Source organism: Arabidopsis lyrata (assembly GCF_000004255.2).
Source record: "Arabidopsis lyrata subsp. lyrata unplaced genomic scaffold ARALYscaffold_2, whole genome shotgun sequence".
NCBI lineage: Eukaryota > Viridiplantae > Streptophyta > Magnoliopsida > Brassicales > Brassicaceae > Arabidopsis > Arabidopsis lyrata.
Window position 1 is genome coordinate 2704126 of NW_003302554.1, and position 20198 is coordinate 2724323.

At 34.1% G+C, this 20198-nt stretch overlaps 5 protein-coding genes and 1 long non-coding RNA gene across 7 annotated transcripts; 4 read left to right on the forward strand and 2 right to left on the reverse strand.

The window, feature by feature from the left end:
* Positions 1-191: 191 nt before the first annotated feature.
* LOC9324172 (NAC transcription factor 25) lies at positions 192-2079 on the reverse strand. The gene is made up of 3 exons (XM_002888063.2): positions 1749-2079; positions 1342-1649; positions 192-924 (listed from the first exon to the last, which is right to left on the reverse strand). The coding sequence occupies exons 1-3, from the start codon at positions 1933-1935 to the stop codon at positions 439-441; spliced, it is 981 nt and encodes a 326-aa protein (XP_002888109.1). The 5' UTR covers positions 1936-2079; the 3' UTR covers positions 192-438.
* Positions 2080-4483: 2404 nt separating this feature from the next.
* LOC110230747 lies at positions 4484-5647 on the reverse strand. Its single transcript, XR_002333915.1, has 3 exons — positions 5384-5647; positions 4847-5010; positions 4484-4753 (listed from the first exon to the last, which is right to left on the reverse strand). It is a non-coding gene; the product is annotated as an uncharacterized LOC110230747 (long non-coding RNA).
* Positions 5648-7408: 1761 nt separating this feature from the next.
* LOC110230867 (disease resistance protein LAZ5) lies at positions 7409-9441 on the forward strand. Its single transcript, XM_021035066.1, has 3 exons — positions 7409-7960; positions 9149-9264; positions 9437-9441. Exons 1-3 carry the CDS (start codon positions 7476-7478, stop codon positions 9439-9441), a joined length of 606 nt encoding a protein of 201 aa, XP_020890725.1. The 5' UTR covers positions 7409-7475.
* A 1284-nt stretch (positions 9442-10725) lies between these two features.
* Positions 10726-14308, forward strand: LOC9324173. 2 transcript variants are annotated; one of them, XM_021034383.1, is made up of 9 exons: positions 10726-10890; positions 10963-11139; positions 11265-11401; positions 11495-11547; positions 11638-11684; positions 11798-11950; positions 12028-12218; positions 12329-13806; positions 13889-14308. In XM_021034383.1, the coding sequence occupies exons 1-9, from the start codon at positions 10832-10834 to the stop codon at positions 14033-14035; spliced, it is 2442 nt and encodes an 813-aa protein (XP_020890042.1). In that variant the 5' UTR covers positions 10726-10831; the 3' UTR covers positions 14036-14308. The 2 variants fall into 2 exon arrangements, with proteins under 2 accessions (XP_020890042.1, XP_020890043.1); XM_021034384.1 differs by having other exon boundaries at positions 11641-11684.
* Positions 14309-14969: 661 nt separating this feature from the next.
* LOC9322627 lies at positions 14970-15941 on the forward strand. The gene has a single exon (XM_002886515.2). The coding sequence runs from the start codon at positions 15406-15408 to the stop codon at positions 15805-15807; it is 402 nt and encodes a 133-aa protein (XP_002886561.1). The 5' UTR covers positions 14970-15405; the 3' UTR covers positions 15808-15941.
* Positions 15942-16817: 876 nt separating this feature from the next.
* Positions 16818-18541, forward strand: LOC9322628. Its single transcript, XM_021034476.1, has 2 exons — positions 16818-17259; positions 17706-18541. The coding sequence occupies exon 2, from the start codon at positions 17706-17708 to the stop codon at positions 18078-18080; it is 375 nt and encodes a 124-aa protein (XP_020890135.1). The 5' UTR covers positions 16818-17259; the 3' UTR covers positions 18081-18541.
* The last annotated feature ends 1657 nt before the right edge of the window (positions 18542-20198 follow it).

Below are 20198 nucleotides of genomic sequence, written 5' to 3' on the forward strand. Positions count from 1 at the left end.
TCGAAATATACGTTAAGTTTTCTTTAAAATAATTCACATGGAAGATATACTACGTGAGAAAATCAACTTCATAGTTAAACAGTAAATTATCTTTATGGGAAAATGAAAATAAAAATAAAAAATTGAACCAAACTTTGCATAATGTTATTCTATATATTAACATGTGGCATATTTAATGCTAACTTATATAGGGAAAAAATATACTATCATATATTGTATAAATCAGCTTCTGTTATTAGTACACATCTTTAATTTGCAACCATGGAGTAAAAAGAGACGTATACACCTTTCTTGACGTAAACATATACGTATACATTTGTAAGATCGTGTGTTTGTATATATATATATATATATCCCCAGATGATATATGTGTAAACTATATTAGGCGTGCATAGATACATACATGAACATGATACATACAGATTTATCTAATATAGATTATGAATGCCAGTTCATGTTAGGAAGCTGAAACGCCTGTCTTAAAACCCCATGATCAGCTAGAGACGACGTCGTATCCATAACTCCATTTGCATGAAACCCCGAACTCTGAGGAATCTCACTAAGCATTGAAACAAAAGAGACATTGTAGTTGTCATTGTTGAAATCACCTGTATGATGAAACTTCTTGCTCGATAAGAAAGATCCGAATGAAGATGATCCTGAGGCCTCGTGACCCATACGGTATTGACCACACAAGGACCGTTTGTCTGAAGAGACAACCATACCGTCAAAAAAGTGTTCTTCGTTATTGTTGTTATTGTTATTGTTGTTGTCGCTGTTGTCTAGGACTGATGTGGAAGAAGAATTAGCAGATGATTTTGAGAGCATTCCTTCCATTAGATCTTCTCTAAGTAATACTCTCTCCATTGTTGGTCTTTGTGAACTATTCTTCTTATAGATCCTACATAGAACCCAATCGTCTAGCTGCAAAAATTTGATTTGTGGTACAAATCAACACACCAAACTATATAATAATAACGTCAGTCGCATTAATTCAACCAGGAGAGTATCTTGAGTGTTCCCAAAAAAGAAAAGATTTTGGTATGATTTTCTCACGTGAAACAATATTGTAGTTTGAAATAGTAGTGTAATAATGGTGGAAAATGTCACAAATTTGAATTCTACAAATTTTAGTGTGTTGAAATATTATTGTACGGACATACGTAGGGTTAATTTAGATAGTAGCTTGGCGTTTCATTACCAACAACAAAATACTTTTCCATTTGGTGATAATATGTGGACCTTATTTTGGAGACTCACATTAGATATATATATATACGGAGACGCAAATCTGATGACCCAAAATTTGTAAGTAGATGCTTAGATCATTTTTTCACATACCCGTAGTGAGTTTTTCCTTGTCGTGGCTAAGTCAGGCTGCTTAGCCGCAGTGCTTAGGTTACCATCAGTGAGGCGATATTCATGCATGATCCAATCTGTTTTGATCCCTTTAGGAGGTTTTCCACCATAAAACACTAGCGCTTTCTTGACACCAACCTTGTGACTATTGCACGTAAATATCGGTTTATCTGTTCCCGTTGCTTTCCAATAACCGGAAGTTGCTGCACGGTTTGGTCTAACACCATTCGGATACTTCCGATCCCGAGGACTAAAGAAGTACCACTCGTGCTCTCCAAAACTCGCTTTGCCTAAAACCATTCAAAATACCTTTAACCAAGTAATCATCACATTTTAATCAAAACAACCAAACACAAATTGTAAGGAAAAATATATAAAATCATATTAACTTGGAAGTTCCCAAGGATCGAACTTGTAAAGATCAATCTCGGCGATGATTGAGACCGGAAGTGGAACAGAAGCAGCTTTCTTCTTGAGGTAATGAACCACTAGTTCCTCATCAGTCGGGTGAAACCGAAACCCGGGAGGGAGATGCGGATGGCCCGGCCCTATGCTCGAATCCCCCATGTTTTCCATCAACTCGGTTTTCAAATTAAAACAAAAAAAAATGACTGTTTTTCACGAAATTAGTCCCATGATCTTCAAGAGAGTATGTAGGAAAAGTATAGAGATTATTGGAGAGTGAATGTGTTTCATATAAGATGCGAGAAGAAATAGGTGTTAGGTTTGTGTGAGCATACGAGTACCGAACTGGGTCCCTCGACGAGAAAATGACACGTGGCTAATCGTGGGGCCCAAAATTAGCGGCCAATGGGCATTAAATTTTGGAGAAAAGGTTTTTTTCGAACTGCCTTATGTCATGCCTTTCTTATGCTACACATCACGCACATACCTCATTTTGTTTTTTGTGTAAGATTTTATAAAAATAAATATAAAATGTGGGAATTCTCTTCTTAGATATATGTTTTAAATTATTGTTTTACCAATGTGTTTTTCGTTTCCAATTGATACTCATACTCTAGAAACTATGAAGATAACAGAAAGAAATCCAATTACTCCACCGTAACTGAGAAGTTACGATTACATGCATGAATATAATCATTTTTTTTTCATGTATAAATTTTGTGTACTAGCATAATTTTCCAAGTTAGTAATATCATCAATAATCAAGAGTTTCAAATTATTGATGATATTTTTAGGAATTGACTCGTTGCATGCAGACTACACAAGTACGTGTACGAAGATTCTTCGTCGTCGAAGGGAGTTTGTTCAAGAGACATGGTGAGGTGACTTTATCAGTGGTGTTTACTAGGATGTTTTTGTTACATTTCGGTGGACCTCACTAGGACGTGGTATAATAAGACATGGGCTCACCTTGATGTATGCTTAGAGTCTAGTGGACCTCATCCTGAAGTAGTAGGCCCTTAGGCATGCATGCCATGCTAAGGCCTCAAAGGAATTTTAATAAAAGGATCATGGGCCTGCCGTTTGAGTCTAACTCTTAGAGTTTGGGTGATAGAATTAAGGGTAACATTAGAGGTAATTCTAGGGTGTAAATGGTAACCGCTGAATTCGGCTGAATTGCTGAATTTGACTGAATTTTATTGTGATTTTTAGCTAAATCTGGCTGAATAACTGAATATGTAAATGGTAATATCTATTACTAAGTGGTAATAAAATTTTATTACCATTTAGTTATTCAGTTATTACCATTTAGTCGAATTAAATGAAATTTTTTTATTTAATATCAATTTAAAAATCCAATAAATTATAAATTATTATATAAAATACATAAAATACAATTTTGCCCCGCGGTGTACCGCAGGTTAAATCCTAGTTCATTAACATTTTGTTTTGGTAAAAACATAGATTACTTACCTTCTCAAAAATATAAAGTCTCGTCCAAAACCCAAACCAAATGAAAAGATAACTGTGGTGGGACCACTTTCCTAATCTTCACTACAGGAAAATTGAGTATTCTTAGCGGTCGAATAACGCTATCTAATGAGACGATAACATAGTAGAAAGCGCTATATCTGCGCCCATGATAATAGGTCGACGGCTTCCGATAGCGTTTTTTTGTATTGCTATATTTTTTATGCAATGTTATATGCTTTGATAACGAGTATATTTTGTTATTAATTATCTAATAACAACGTTGTTTTACTGTTACTTTTACTATTATAATAGCAGTTTTATCTCGCAATTTTTTCTACTTAAATAACGTTTACAATATGCAATTATTTTTTTTATTTATGTAACAATTCCTATAATTGTTCCATGTATTTTCTTTTTTAATTTTTGGATAATTTGACAATTTAAAAATAATATAAATGACATTTTTTTTTTTTGGTAGGTTGGAGGAGACAATAGTCTCCCCTCTTTATTCAAACAAAAATAAAAAATTACAAACGAACACTTCTCGGGTGCGCAGCACCGTCTACATCCTCCAAAAGAATAACACGAACATCATCCGGGAAGGTCTCAAACAAATGAAAACCTAGCGGACGTGTAAATGCATAGTTCGCCAAACCGTCAGCAAGACGGTTTGCCTCCCTATACACGTGAGAAATCCGGACAGTCCAGTCCTTCGATAAAAAGCCATGGCACAAACGCACCATGAAAGACAGCGGATGAGTATCACTAATCCCTGTCGTTAGAAATCCTACTACAATCTCCGAGTCCACCTCAACTTCAAGCCTCGGGACTCCTCTCTCCCATGCAATGTACAAACCGTAATAAACTCCCCAAAGTTTCGCTAATGGGGCGGTGCATATACCAATATTTAGCGCAAATCCACCCCACCAATCTCCCTCCTCATTCCGCAAGACTCCACCCGCTGATGCCAGCCCGGGGTTCCCTCTCGACGCTCCGTCAGTATTCAATTTAAGCCACCCAACATTCGGTTTAGCCCAGGATATAAGTCTCTCCACCCTTACTGTTTGCCCTCGGCCCACACCTTCTCCATTCAAATGAGCTTGGTTCACTTCCTTAGCCAGGTTTTTTAAAAATTGCACCCTGTCTCTGCACTTCCCATTCACTCCAAAAATATTCCCGCAACGCCATTTCCACCCCCACCATAATGAATATATAAATGACATATTTATATGAAAACATGATATAAAAGACATATATATTACCAAATAAAAATACAAATTAAAAGATAGTTTCATACAACTCTTGTATTTAAAATTTCGTGAATTCTTCACACTCATTGGACCTCCAAACTTTGAAACTTCTTCTCCTTCATCATCAACACGCAAACATGATAGAGAGGACATCATATCCTTGGATCTAAAGTCTATTTACTTCATCACTTTCACATTCTTCAAGTTCTTGTTGAAAAAAATAAGTCAAGGCGACTCTTCCCTCCAGCTGGGAGAGGCGTTATCCCCTGATTACAATCACTTACAGCGTTAGCGTTAACCATAGAGAAGTCATGAGAAGTATAAGCAAAAATATTTGGTATTGTTTTGAAAACTTTTACCTGTTTAATGATAACGAGTTAGAAGAATGATAATCCCAATAGACATGGCACCAATGTAGTAAAACACTACTGATTTGCTAAGTCTAGAAGCCATACTCAGCAACACATCTGATTTCACCTAAATTTCTTTTGGCCATTGATTTGTTCTTCCTGATGAGTTTCTACTGAAACATAGACAAAATTTAGTTAAAACCTCTCAAATTCGAAGATAATAAACCATAAAACTTTAACAATTAAAACAGGCAAACAAATTGTAGTCTATTCTTAGCAAAAAAAATTAGTGACAGAATTCCATAACATAAATCGAAATAGCAAGTTGATACAATGAACCAAGATAAGGCAAAGATCTCATAAACTTTTAAACAAAAACTTTATAAAAACAATCGAAAATGGAGTCAGAGCACAAAAAGAAGCAGATCTATAAAAACTAAAGCATGAAAAGATTTAGCCACGGGCTATAAACATTCCGAACGGGGTTAGCGCAAGCAGATTTCATATCATGTCTCAGTAGAACTATTAGATCTATGTATGAATTACCTCATTTACCTTACAGATCTAACAAATGAAACTGGAGAACATCGAGAATTAGATATGTATAAGTGGAGACGACGAAGACAAAGGAGATTGCGACGGCGAGATGGCTGATATGTGTGAATTTGAGGATCTGGATCTGGATTGTTGCGCCGGGAAGAGAATGAGAGCTAGTGCATGCATGGGAGAGTAGCGACTAGGTCACTGGATTTGGGAAAATTTTTGTTATTATGTTTCTCGGAGAAGAAGATGAAACTGTGTGTATGATAGAAGGTAGAGTGAAAGAAGAGGTTAAAATGGAAGAACCTTTAAGCGATTAGGTCAAATTAATGTTATTTACTAACCCATTAATTTTAGTTTAATTTTTTAATTATTTGGGTGAACAATGAAACTTTTATTTTCGCGGCTAATTTATGATAACGTTTTATGATTTTTTTGTGCTATTAAAAAGTAATTGGAGAATCAAAAATTAAGCACATGTATATTATTTGTTCCGTCCAACATATTATAGCGTTTCTTATTTTAAAAACGCTATGATAAAATCATGCATAAGTCAATTATAGCAAAAACAAATAAATCGCTATTTTTCTGTGCTATTAATATTCGCTTTTTTTTGTAGTGCTTTATCTTAAAACAGTATTCCTCAACAATTTCTCCAACATTCAACTGATATAACCATTTTTTTTTTCACAAAAATTCCTCAAAAATTATGTTACCATTTAGAGCCTTAGGCTTATAATCATTAGATTTTTGAGATATTTCTTCTTCACCCTCTTCATTGTGAATTTGTGATATTTCTTTTTGACACTATGTTAGCAAACTCTCAAAACTCTTCTTCTTTCAACAGTTCCATGAGAGTACTCGAGGAGACTCATATTCCACAGGGTTGTGGTTCGGATTACTTCCCAGCTCCGACATCTCGAACATTCTTCGCTAAAATATTTTGCCATCTTTGTTCCTTATGTTATAAAGGGATTCCATCAAAATATTCCGATCCATAGGTGCCCGGCAATTACAATACTACAATCAAGCAATCATACATGTTCATATCATGTTTTTGGTTTTGTTAATCAAAAACATTTTAGAGAAATTGCACTAGATAACCTAAAAAAAAAACAAAATTAAATATCTAACCTCTAACCCCCCTATTCACTCTCTTTCTCTTCCTATCTCTTTCTACCTTCCTTCTAAAAAACTAAATTTTCTTTTTTTTTTGGGTTATTCACCTAAATCACCCAACATTTTAAATTCAAACTAATATCTCATTCAAAAAAATTAACGAGTAGTAAAAAACAAAAATACAGTATAATACAAATTGTCACACAAGAATAAATAAATTTAAACATCAAAACATTTTAAAAAAAAAGTTAGTTCTAAGACATTAAGTTTTATATGCAATTAATTTGAATATTATTTCTATTTTAATGAATTATTTTGATTTTATAATTTTTATTCTAGATACGGTTGATCATTTCTTAGTACATTTACGTGGCTTTTACTATCTACTTTTTGGGATGGGGACCGTTTCAAAGGATGTTTTTTCACTTTTACTACCTTTTTCAACGGGTTTTAGTATAAAAAAGAACCAAGGAAAAGTAATAAATACCTTTTGACGTAAATATAACTAAGAAATAGTTTTTGATATAAAGTATATGTACGTCTTTGAAGGTTTTTTTTTATATATATTTTCTTCAAACTATAGGAGAAAAGACAAAAATGCTTGCAAGTCAAAGATAAGAATAAATTCACTCGTTTCTTGAAGTATTTTCAAATAGACACTAAGTATGTTCTTGAAGTCCAAATGTTAGAAAAAGAAGTTTGAATTCTTCCTTGAGTATTAGCGCGAGAAGAATCACAATTTTGAATATTTACAAAAACGAAGTGACAAAATCTCCAATATCCGATATGGAGATCTCGGACTTTATTCACTTATAAATATAGAGACACCTACCTATTTCTTCCCAATCTAAAACAATATCTTCTTCCACAATACTAAAAGAGATTATCGAAAAGGTATTGAAACCAGTCTTCATTTTTTTATCACTCTTTCGCTTGATACAATCATTTCATTTCTTCCTTGTCAATTAAAAATTGTTCAATGCAACGTTTGTTAGCACCTTGCTCAAAACTCGCATACACAACGAGATACATAGCAAATCCAACCCTACCTTACCCAAACCCATGTGATATTTTCATCAATCATCGTGGGATCGATACCAAGAAGACTATTTCAGGCCTATTATATGATCATTTTACTAGACAACGTTTGACTGCTTTCTTGGATAGTAAGAGTTTAAAGCCTGGGGATAGGCTTTTCGTCGAGATCGATATGGCAATCAAAGCATGCGGGGTTGGTATTGCGGTTTTCTCTCCTCGTTACTGTGACTCTTACTTCTGTCTCCACGAACTCACATTGCTCATGGAGAACAAGAAAAGAGTCATCCCTATATTTTGCGATGTCAAGCCATCGGAACTCTGCATAAAAGATGACAGGACACGTCCAGCTGCCGAGATCCGGAGGTTTCAATTGGCTCTCGAGGAAGCAAAATATACCGTAGGACTCACGTTTGATACATCTAATGGGTATGCTCTTCTTTTTTCCCGTATAAATGTTCATTTATGATTATTAACCATGTGAATGCAATATATATATATATATATATATATATATATAGTTTATTTTTAAATATTAAAATATTAGGACAGCTTAAATGAAAAACATAGCAATATTAGGATAGCTTAAAAGAAAAACATAGCATTTTATTTTATGAAACATTCGAATGTTTTATTATGATTACAGGTTTTGTTTTGCTAAAGAGTTTTTATTACAGATTCTTTTACGAATTTGTTATAAATCATACACGCAATATAGAAATACACATATATTAATGAAAAAATACGTCGACATTTGATATTTGCCATGCCAAATAAGTTCATGAAAGCACTTGAAAGATGCTCTCATTGAAGCGTTATAATATTCAATTAGAAAATACAACATTAGAAACAGTCAAAACACGGTTTTTAATTGAGCAAATTAGGTCACTGACAAAAAATAAAAATAACTATAGCATTTATTTGATTTATTGCATGCACTCAAAGAGTTATTTTTTTTTTCGATTTTACACGTGTATATTTTATAACATGTTTTTCTTAATGTAAATGTCTATTTATTACATTCTCACTCAAAAATGCTATTTATTACATGGCACCCTAACAAATCTAAACATAAACCCTAAATATACAAATATATGAAGCTTCCTTGATAAATTAGACAGACATAAAAAGATAAAATGTTACTGAAAATATATATATGAAAAAACTCAAAATTTCTCATAACTAAAAAGTAAAATGGTAGAAAAAAAATACTCACATCACTGATATATATATATATAGAATGGACCGTGACTCTATTTTGCCAATTAGTCTTTTTGTTTTAAGATTCACATATTTAAAGAATGAACCGTGACTCTATTTTGCGGCTATATTTTATGGTCAGATTTTTGGTAGCATTTAGAGTTTTTTTTGCTTCAAATGGTGATGATTCACTTTTATAGTTTTATGTTTAGGTTCTATATCCATTGGAATCTTGTTATTTTATTTATAGAGTAGACAAATCTATGATTAGTAAAGAATTAATTTGATTATGTTTTCATCTGATGGTTAACAAATAAATATACGCTAACTAAAAGATAACTACAAGCTTATATCTCTGAAATTATTATTTGGTAATGTAAATGTGATTGTGTCTAAAATTAGTTTTCTATTGTTCAGAGACTGGTCAGAGTTCTTGACCATGGCATCGGATGCAGTCACGAAGAACTTGTTAGAAGTTGAAGAAAGGAGATTAATTAAAGAGCATCAACACCACGTACAAGCAGATAATTACCGTCAATTAATTAAAATAGAATATATGAATGTGAAAAAACACGCTTATTCTCCTATATTCTATTTTAATTTAATTGATGGTACTTAAGTACTTTGTGAATTTTAACTACTCATTATTTCGACTAACTTCATTCTTGTAAGAAGTTAATTAATTGTGTTATTCTTTTGTCATAGAGTGATTTATTTTGTAACCTATAATCATAGATAAAGAAATTTCAAAAAGAAACAAAATGTAAGCTCCTGAAATGTTTGTCTCATTTCCATTATCTCAGTTTCCTCCTTTTTTAAACAGGTTTTAAAGTTTCCAATTAATCCCAAACTCTTGTAATATTTATTTTTGTTGATTAGTCAATTTAACATTAAAAAAAGAAAGATTAGCTAGTCAACTATACTTGAGTGAAAACACAATTCAATGAACATAGTGACAATTTCTCATGATATCTCGAGTGATCAAATTTCCACAAATACAATAAGCAAAGTTTTCATATCCTTCCTAATGCATTCTGAATTTAAAATAAATATTACATTTCAAACGAATTCCAAATTCATATATATATATATATATATATATATATATATATATATATATATATATATATATAATTCACTCTATATCAAAATTAAACCTCTTGTACCTAAATTTTTTTCGATTCTCATTTAAAAAATCACACATTTTGCATAACTTTTCAATATATACATTGATCAATTTCTCGATCATTCTAAATTTCTTAGGATATTTTTATTCTCACTAGCTTGCAATTTTTTTCAACTAACTAAAATCAAAATTTATTTCCATAACAAAACAATTTCCCAATCCAAAACTCATAGCCCAAAGTTCCCTAAATCATTCTTGTCGTAGCCATCCGTCTCTCATATGTCTTTTTCTTTCTAGTATAGACCTACTCACATTTTTTTTATGCGAAATACTAATTTCATTAAATTAAAATAGTAAACCGGATGGAACCAGGTACAATTAGGACGAAAGAGATACAAACCTAGCTTTTGCTAAAGCATCCACTAAACGATTCTCACATCGTAGGATAGAGAAAAACCTAACATCGACAAACTCAAATGAAAGAAGGAGAATGTCATGAAGAATTCCGTAGAGTTCCGTCGGTGGACCTACTCACCTATTTAACGCCAATTAGGAATAACTTCTGCCCGTTGAGGTGGGCTTACACCACTTTCCCTAAACGGTACTTTGTTATGTTGTTTGATTTTTTTTTCTTTCAAATGTCTATAAGAAGATGGATCGATTAGGAAAAAAAATAATTTCTTCTTTGATTATAAGAAGATGGATCGATTAGGAAAAAAAATAATTAAAAAATCGACGACGAGGATGAGCATAAAACATAATAGAGTGGGACCACTAAATAATAGTATTGGTCAGTCACTAATGTGAACCCAACCATGTGCCGACCTTAACTCATCCTTTGCTGTCACCGAAAGCTTCGAATCCACACAAAAAAAAAAAAAAAAAGTCAATATGTCTCCTTCACGTCTCTGCCTTTATCTTCTTCTTCCTTCGAAGAAGACATCACTAATTATTCTCTCTACGTAGCCACCACCATGGATTCTAGAGCTATACTCGATTCCGCTTTGTTTCAACTCACTCCTACTCGCACTAGGTCTCACTTCTCATTTTGATTGATTCATCTTTCTTTCTTTTGTTGAATTGTGTTTTGATTTTTGTGTTGAAGATTCGATCTGGTGCTTTTCTGTGGGAGTAAGAAGGAGAAGTTAGCTTCTGGAATTTTCGAACCATTCGTCTCCCATCTTAAATTCGCTAGAGATCAGATCTCTAAAGGCGGTTACTCTATCTCTCTGACTCCTCCTTCTTCTCACTCTTCTTGGTTCACCAAATCCACTTTCGATCGGTAATTTCTATTTCATGATTCGATTTTGTTGACAATTTCCAAATTCAGATTTCGATTATGATCATTCGAGTAGAAAAATCTGGTGTTGTTGATGAGTTTGTTGATTAAGTTTCTTTAATTTGTAGTTTTGTGAGATTCGTAAACACGCCTGCGATTATCGAAAGATTTGCGACTTTGGAGAAAGAGATTTTGCAGATTGAGAATTCTATTCAAGCTAATGAAATTGCCAATGCTGCTGCTGATCCTCTGCAATTACAAGACGGTATTACATTTTCGTACGCGTAGATATTAACTTACTAAAACCTACATTGTAATGTAACAGAATCCTACAATTTGATTTGTTTATCATTTGCAGGGAGTAATTCTGGAGTTAGTAGTAATCTAAGGAAGTCGAATGAGTCCTCTAAGGTAACTCGTGCGCGCTTTCAAGTGGTACTGTGTTATTTTAGGAATTGGTTTGGTCAATTGAGTGTTTTTTTCTCTCAATGTATTACACAGAAGGAATCTGAGAATGGCAGTGAGGTTGCAGGGGAGGAAACCTCCAAGTAACGCTTCTAACCACCTATGGAACTATATACATTTCTTTTGGTGCGTTATGCAACCAATGGTGAATGTTTGGTTTGACTAATTTTGTTTTTGTGTTTGTTTTATTTATTAGGATTCAACTTCAACGTCTTCTTGAAACTAGAAGAACATTGCTTCGAAGAGAGCAAGCGATGGCGTATGCACGAGGGGTTGTTGCTGGTTATGAAATTGATAGTATTGATGATCTCATATTGTTTGCTGATGCTTTTGGTGCGTCAAGGTTAAGGTATGCAAATATTTATTAACCATTTCATCAATCTTCTTCCATTTGATTTGCTAAAATGCATGAGATCAATTACACAGGGAAGCATGTGTAAAATATAAAGAACTATGGAAGAAGAAGCATGGAGACGGGCTTTGGATGGCAGAATTAGCAGCTGTGAAAGCGTGTGCTCCAGTGGACATGTCATTATTGGGTTCCTCAGGGATCATCCTCAACAATGAAGGTGCTGCTCTATCACTAAATGGGACCGAGTCAACACCATCTAATACAGGTTCGGAAAATAAAACTACCTAGTAGTATTTCATCTCAGAGATTCTGATTCTTTCACTGCTAGATGGCTAAATATGTCCATATCTAATGGGAAGAAGTTTTGATTTGTAGATGAAAAGTCAGTTAATTTAGAGCAACATCCGTCCGGTGTTCCAAACTTTCAAGCACCAATGGGATGGCCGAACCATATGCCTCAATACTTCTACCCGCCTCCGTACCAAGGCTATCCATACCCTCCTATGCAACATATGCCAAATCAAAACCAAGGAAACATGCCATGGCCTTCAAGGGGCAAACCTTCCAAGAAAAAAGGGAAAGGGGATTCTGATGGAGATGAGTCTAGCGGGTCAAGTGAATATAGTGAATCTGACTCGGCCAGCGATGATTCTGCTTCATCTTTGGAAGATCAAGGTAAAAGACACTCTCGTACGAGTAAAAACTCTCGTCGATCAAAGAAAAACCGGAAGAAGTCATCTAAAACTGTTATCATCCGTAATATTAACTACATAACCCCCGAGGGAAGAAATGGAGACATGGAGGGAAATGAGTTTACGGACAACGGTTCCATCAAAGAGACTGTAGATGCTGCTGTTGGAATGCTCAACGAAAAAAGAGCTAATGAGGGAGAAGTCTCTGGTGAAGAAAAACGAAGCAACGAGAATTGGGATTCATTTCAGAATATTCTAATGAGGCACGATGATGGCTCAGATGTGCATTCGATGGATGTCGTCAATGAGGAGCATTTCACCCGTAGAGGCTCTAGTGTGGGTGTGAATTCTAACGGCTTGCAAACAAAGAACACTGCCTCAGGTGATTCCATCATCACAACTCAGAAATACTTCGAAAATGGAGGAGGAGCGAGCTTTGATCATTTTGAAAGTGAGGATAGTGCTCGTAGGCTTCCAAGAACGAGGGACTCGACTGAAGAATGTATGTTACTGCTTAAAAGATCAGAAATGTTAGGAGATGAAAGCAAAGACATGTATAATGCTACAAGGGGTGAATCGTTGGTGAAGAAGTCAGGGAGTGGAGAGGATTGGTTTACTGCTTCTGGTAATCGTGCTGGGAAACCGGAAGTTAACTACGGGAGAATGTCATTTGATGACAGCATTTTGACATCTCAAGGTTCTGATAAGAGCAAGAAACAAGAATTTGTTGATGATTCTTTCATGGTCCATTCATCATCGCTTGCTGCTGATGATCTTTATGACTCTCGGTGGAGACCAGACATGGCTGCTGATATTGCTTTAGCCTCTGATATTGACAACGGTCATGCTATTGAAAAACACGATTCATGGGAACCAAATGATCTTTGTATGATTCCTGAACGCAATTCAGGAGACTCTTTGGCTAATGATTATTCAATCGATTTCTCTGCTGAAGCAAATGCAAGGCTATCCAGTAACGGAACAACGCAGGAGAAAGAAGATAAGACCGTCTCAAGCGGCGAGAAGAAAAACATTGTGAAGAACCCGGAAACTCGTAAGTCTAGAACTCCAAGTAGAACCAGAGCGGAAACAATGTCCAAGACTGCAAAGAAACCGACAGTAGCTAGCAGAACAATGGCACAGAAGAACAAGTTTGAAAAGGTAAGGAACAAATCTTATAATCGCATTTTCTTTAGCGGTTTTTATCGGATAATTGAATTAGTTTCTTGCTTTGGGATTGTAGGAAGAAGAGATGCGGAAGAGAATAGAGAATCTTGTAATGGAAAGGCAAAGAAGAATCGCAGAGAGATCAGCCATGACTGCATCTCGAAAAGTTTCTCTCGATAAAGGTTCGAGCAGAGCTCCTTCGGTTCGCGAAAGGGCTACATAAGTGAAGAAAACCGTTGGATTCAGCTAAACACGTTGGAGCTAGATACTCAAAAACGCTTTTGTTTGGTCAGTTCTAAAATTCTTTTACATTCATTTGGTGGTGATACTAGCTCTCCTTGATTTTGCTTGTGTCACACGACTATTTATTTATTATTTTCTCAAATTTTTTCTTCTGCATATTGATTTGTAATTTATTTGGGTAAAACTATGAGATTTATGTATTTGTAATTTTGATTATATACACAAGATAAACAGTACCGAATCTCGTAATGCACATTAAATTGCGACAATGTTTCTAGTGTCATATAGACTAACCTTCTCAAGAAATTGCAATTAACCAACTAATATAATAATTTTCGTGACAATAAAAACAGTTGATGTTTTGTAATAACATTCAAGATATTTTAGATTAAAAGCAACACTAACAAAGAAAGATTATAACAAGTGATGAGTTTGTTATGCTTTGAGATTCTCTTTTTGTTTCTTTATGGTTTTTCAACGTTGCAAATTTGGGTAGATACTTTAGTGGAAATGTTGATTATTTTTTTTGTAAATAAACTTCCCTAGTTCCAACTAACCCTTAACTCAATAAGCAAATTAGAGAGACGTGAACACAATGCCATTGCCGATTTTGCTTATAAAGCAAAGCGAGTACTAAACACATCGTCAGATTACTCAAATCCTCGTTTCATTGCTCTCTTTCCTACACATTTCGTGTCAATCAAAGGTATTTTTTTAGTGGATCCCAGGTCTGATCTTTGTATCTTGCGTAATGGGTCTTGAAGTTTTGCCTATAAAATAACAGAGCAAGTACAGTACTAAACACATTACACATCCTATTCTTAATCACAATCCTTGTTTCATTCCTCTCTTTCCTATATATTTCCGTGTGTTTTTCTTCAATCAAAGGTAAGTTTTTAGTTGATCGCTTGTCTGATCTTTGTGTCTTGAATTAATAGGTCTTGAAAAAACAGAGCAAAAACTAACACATTCTAGGTACCATTTTTTAGTTGATCTCCAGTTCCGATCGTTGTTTCTTGCATTGTGGGTCTTGTCCTGACTTTTCAAATTTTGTTGCTTTTTGATTTCGGTTTTTGATCTCTTTTTTTTTTTTCTTTCATTTTCTTAATGTCAAACACGTTTTCTTAATTCTTGAGATCTGCAAGAGATTTTTCTGAGGGCATTTGGGATAATATAAGATATATAAAATTTTGTTTTGTACAATGCTTTACTCTCACTTTAGTCTCAGTTTTAATAATCTTGTGTTTAATTTGATCCTAAGATAAATCAATTATCATGCATGGTTGATCATTTGTTCTCTCTAGAATTATCAATTCATCTTGATAATCAATTTTGTTGGTGTCATTGTAGATGAGACCGGCAGGAATTCTCGAGGCTATTCAGAAAATACTCAAGGCTATGGAGGCGGCTAATGGAATTGCTGACGACAAATATGAAAAAGGGTTCTTCGATGAGTACATGTTCTGTTTCAGAAACTGCTACACTGAGGATGAAACTGTGAATCACATGAGCAATAAGTTTCCTTCTTCAGTACCTGCGGATGTGAGAAAGTTCTTTAAATTGTTGTTATCGGCGACAGGTAAAGAGCCAAAAAAGGCGTATCTCAAGGACGCTGAAGATTGTTCGTTTCATAGAAGGAAACTGATGCGTGATACTTCTGAGGAAGCTAAGAACAGTCAAGGTGAGGCCAGTACATCTCACATATGTAAACCTAACTGCAAGAAGCGTTATCCCAAATTCAAAAAACATTAATAGTACTATTCAAAGAATACGTTGTTGTCTAAATAAGAGTGGTTTTTGTGTTCCTATACAACAAAATCCATGTTTATGTTTCCCTTTGTTTAGGAGTTGTACTCCAATGTCTTTGTGATTCACTAATAAAAATAGTATAATGAAAAACCAAAAATAATTTTATCTATCCTTTCATTTTATTCGTAAATTACAACTCAAGAGACCCACTTGAGGAGCCTGTGTTTTCTTTTCGCCAAGTTCTTATGGAACCCAATCTTGTGTGTTATGTTTATGTACAAAGATAAGTATTAGTTAGTGACTCTGGATCTTCTTGACTAATTTAATTTTGAGTAAACATAAATAGGTCAGGTGGTATATATACATGCATAAACGGTTTACATATATTTTTGTAATTTGGATTATATTCATGATTTCGATAATGTAATATATTCTATTAAGTTTTTCAAAAAAAAAAAACTATATATATGGATGATATTTTTATATGGGGAAAATTATGAGCAAGGAACAATTGCACTGCATACATATCAATAAATTGTGATTAACCAACGAATATAATAATTATCCTGACAGTAAAAACAGTTGATGTTTTGTAGCAACATCCGAGCATGCCCGGTTCACTCATCGGTAAGACCCGGTGCCATACAAAAAAAATCCTATCTTTAATAAAAAATTTATATATATATATATTTACAAAAAGTTATATTTCATAAATTATTTTGTATTTTATAGCTATTTGGACCTGTTATTTTTGTTTATTAATTTTGGGCCTCAATATTACCTTTTAAAATAGAATTTTGGGACCTTTACATATAGATATTTTATAAAATTTCAGCATAATTAAATAGTTAAATAATAGAAAAACTATGAATTTGGACCTTAAATTTGTTGGACCCGGTGCAAATGCACCACTTGCACACGCCAATAACCGGCACTGCATCCGAGATATATATTTAATTTAGATTAAAACCAACACTAATATAAAAAAAAAGATTACAAACAAGTGATGAGTTTGTGATGATGATGTGAGATTCCCTCTCTTTCTGTTAGTTTCTCTTGGTTTTTCAACGTTGGGAAATTTGGATAGGTACTTTAGTGGAAGGTTGATTATTTTTTTGTAAATATATTTTCCTAGTTCCAACTAACCCTTAACTCAATTAGCAAATTAAAGAGACGTGAACACAATGCCATTGCCGATTTTGCCTATAAAGCAAAGTGAGTACTAAACACATCGTCACATTACTCAAAACCTTTGTTTCATTGCTCTTTCCTACACATTTCCAAGCTACTTTTTTAGTGGATTCCAGGGCTGATCTTTGTTTCTTGCGTAATGGGTCATGAAGTTTTGCCTATAAAAGAACAAAGCAAGTACTAAACACATCATACTCTTACCTTCAATCTTCGTTTCATTGCTCTCTTTCCTATACATTTCCGTGTGTTTTTCTTCAATCAAAGGTACGGTTTTTAGTTGATCTTTGAAAAAAACATAGCAAATATTAAACACATCCCTCGTTCCATTTCTCTCTTTCTTATACTTTTTTCTTCAATCAAAAGGTACCATTTTTAAGTTGATATCATGTCCGATCAGCTGTTTCTTGCATTATGGGTCTTGTCCTGATTTTTCAAATTTTGCTGTTTTTTGATTTCAGTCTTGATCATTTTTTATTTCTTGAATGTGAGTCTTTGAAATGAACACGTTTTCGTAATTCTTGTGATCTGCAAAGAGATTTTTTTTAGGGCATTTGGGATAATGTCTGAAATATGGATAAACTATTGTTTTGTATAATGCTTTACTCTCACTTTGTCAGGTTTTGATTCCTGTCTCAGTTTTAATAATCTTGTTTTTGATCCTAAGATAATCAAATTCATCTTGATAATCAATTTTGTTGGTGTGATTGTAGATGAGACCAGAAACTCTCAAGGTTATTCAGCAACAGCTCACAGCTATGAAGGCGGTTCAGGAAACTAAAGACGACGAAGAAGTAAAAAAAATCATGGATGAGTACATGTTCTGTTTTAGAAACTGTTACACTGAGGCTGAAATTGTGAATCACATCACCCAGAAGATTCCTTCTTCAGTACCTGCGGAAGTGAGAAATTTCTGTCAGGGATTTATAGCCGTGATCGATAAAGATTTAAGAGACGTGTATCTCAAGGATGCTGAAGATTGTGCTAGTGAAAGAATGAGTCAGGCTCGTGATACTTCTGAGGAAGCTAAGAGAAGTCAAGGTGAGGCCAGTACATCTCACAAATGTGAACCTAACTGCGACAAATAAGACTCTCTTTTTTATTGTGTCCCTCCTATACTAGGATCAAAGTATACGTTTTCTAAATTTCTATACAACAAATAAGAGTGGTTTTTGTGTTACTATACAACAAAATCCACGTACGTTTTATGTTTTCCTTTGTTTAGAGGAGTTGTAGTACTCCCTTTAATTCTCTTTGTTTAGGAGTTGGTCTTTGTGATTCCATAATAATAAACAAATAGTATAATGAAATACGAGAAATTAATAAATTTGATCATCTTTTCATTTTAATTACAACCCATTTTTTTACTATAACTCAAGTGACCCACTTGAGGATCAGAGCTTGTGTTTTCACTTTTCATCTATCAACATCACCACTATGCCTTGACAAAGAAGCTTTGCTAAAGCCATAACAGCTTTGGCTGCAAAACACCTAATCACATTTCTTAAAGCACAGTAATCAATAAATAATTGGACATTTATTAATGAACTTCTTCTAGCCCATTAGTAAAACAAAAACAACCAAAAATCAAACTATGAATTTCTTTTTGTTTAGTTACAATATTGGTTTATTGGTTTAAGAGATTACCAAATTTAGTTATCTTTAATCTCGACATAAACTATTTAGTGAGAAGCCGTATATAAAAATAACTAGGGGTTGATTCTTTTTATTTTCTACTAGATTCATTAAAACACTTGGGTGTCGAAAACATTTAACATTGATGTAAATATGGGTGTTGATTAATAACCATAAACTTATGTAAATCATTTGAATATTTTGTTTTATTAATTTTTTTTTATGATTGAATAATTATTACTAATTTTAATTGATAACCAAATTTAGGGATTCAATCAAAACATAAATTTATGAGAAAAAATTCTATACTTTAACTAAATTTTAAAAAACAAAATTAAATATTTTCATTTTTAATATATACTCCCTCCGTTTCAAAATATAAAGCGTTTTAGCTAAAAGCACGCCGATTAAGAAGATCTACTTTTTAAAAGTTCAACCAATCATAAAAGAGACTGCATAATAAAAATAAAAGAAATTTTCACGTTTGACATAAAAAAAAGATTTGATCTCACCTTTTGGCAAAGTGAGATTCATTTCTCATGTTTTGGCAATTATTCCATTTTATGACGAAAATGCCCTTGACGAAAAACCAAACGGCACAGTTACGTTACGGTTTAGTTTCTAGCGGTTTAGTTACTTTTTGTTTTGAAAAAAAAAAAAAAAAAATTCAAGAAAACGAAGAATTCATCATCTTCGTTCGACATCTCCGAGAGATTCGAGAGAGAAGTAGAAATCAGTTCGGAATTCATTCATCCATCTTCGTTTTCGACATCTCCGTTCGAATTGTCTGCTACTTGATTTGAGGCATTGCATTGAACTCGAAAAACCGGCGAAGAGAAAGTTCCAGTTTTTCCGGCGAAGGCGACCTGAGAATTCCGGCGAGATACCAACCTTCGAGATGGCTGGGAATAAACCAAACGACGTAGTCTCTAGGAAGAAGCATACGCAGGAAGGCCCCGAGAAGGACAAGGTGGAACTCAGAGTATCCCCGAGGAGGAAACTCCCTCCGAGAAATCCGCCGGAGGAATTGGGTAAGTTCCGATATTATTCCGTTTGTAGTTTCTTTGGGTGTATCGGAATCTTAAAGCTTGTTTGATTAAAGGGATAGAAGTTGCCGGATTTTGCTATATCTGTAGTTTGAAAATTTGAGAAGTTGAATTGGAAATCTCTGTTTCCGCCAAAATTCAGATGTTGAGTATATAATGTTGATAATTACTGTGTACGTACACGAATTCATACATCCGTACTTAATTGTATATCACTTGTAATTGCAGGCAGTACAAGCGTGGCTCCGACTGAAGATCTTATAGTTGAAGAGTTACCACCTAGACTCTTTGCCCTAGACCGGTACCCTGTGAAGACGAAGATGAACGCGTACTCCAAACCGGAGTACCTTTCTGACATAGCACAAGTTCTTAAGGGAAAAGAGGAGATGAAGTTTCTTCTCGAGTCTCCATTTGGGGACCTTTTTAGGATACCTGCTAACAAGTCTTCCTTCTCAGGTAAACTTGTTCTTGGACTAATATGTCGTCAGTTAGTGACGAGTAAAGTGAATGAGATGTGGATGGTCT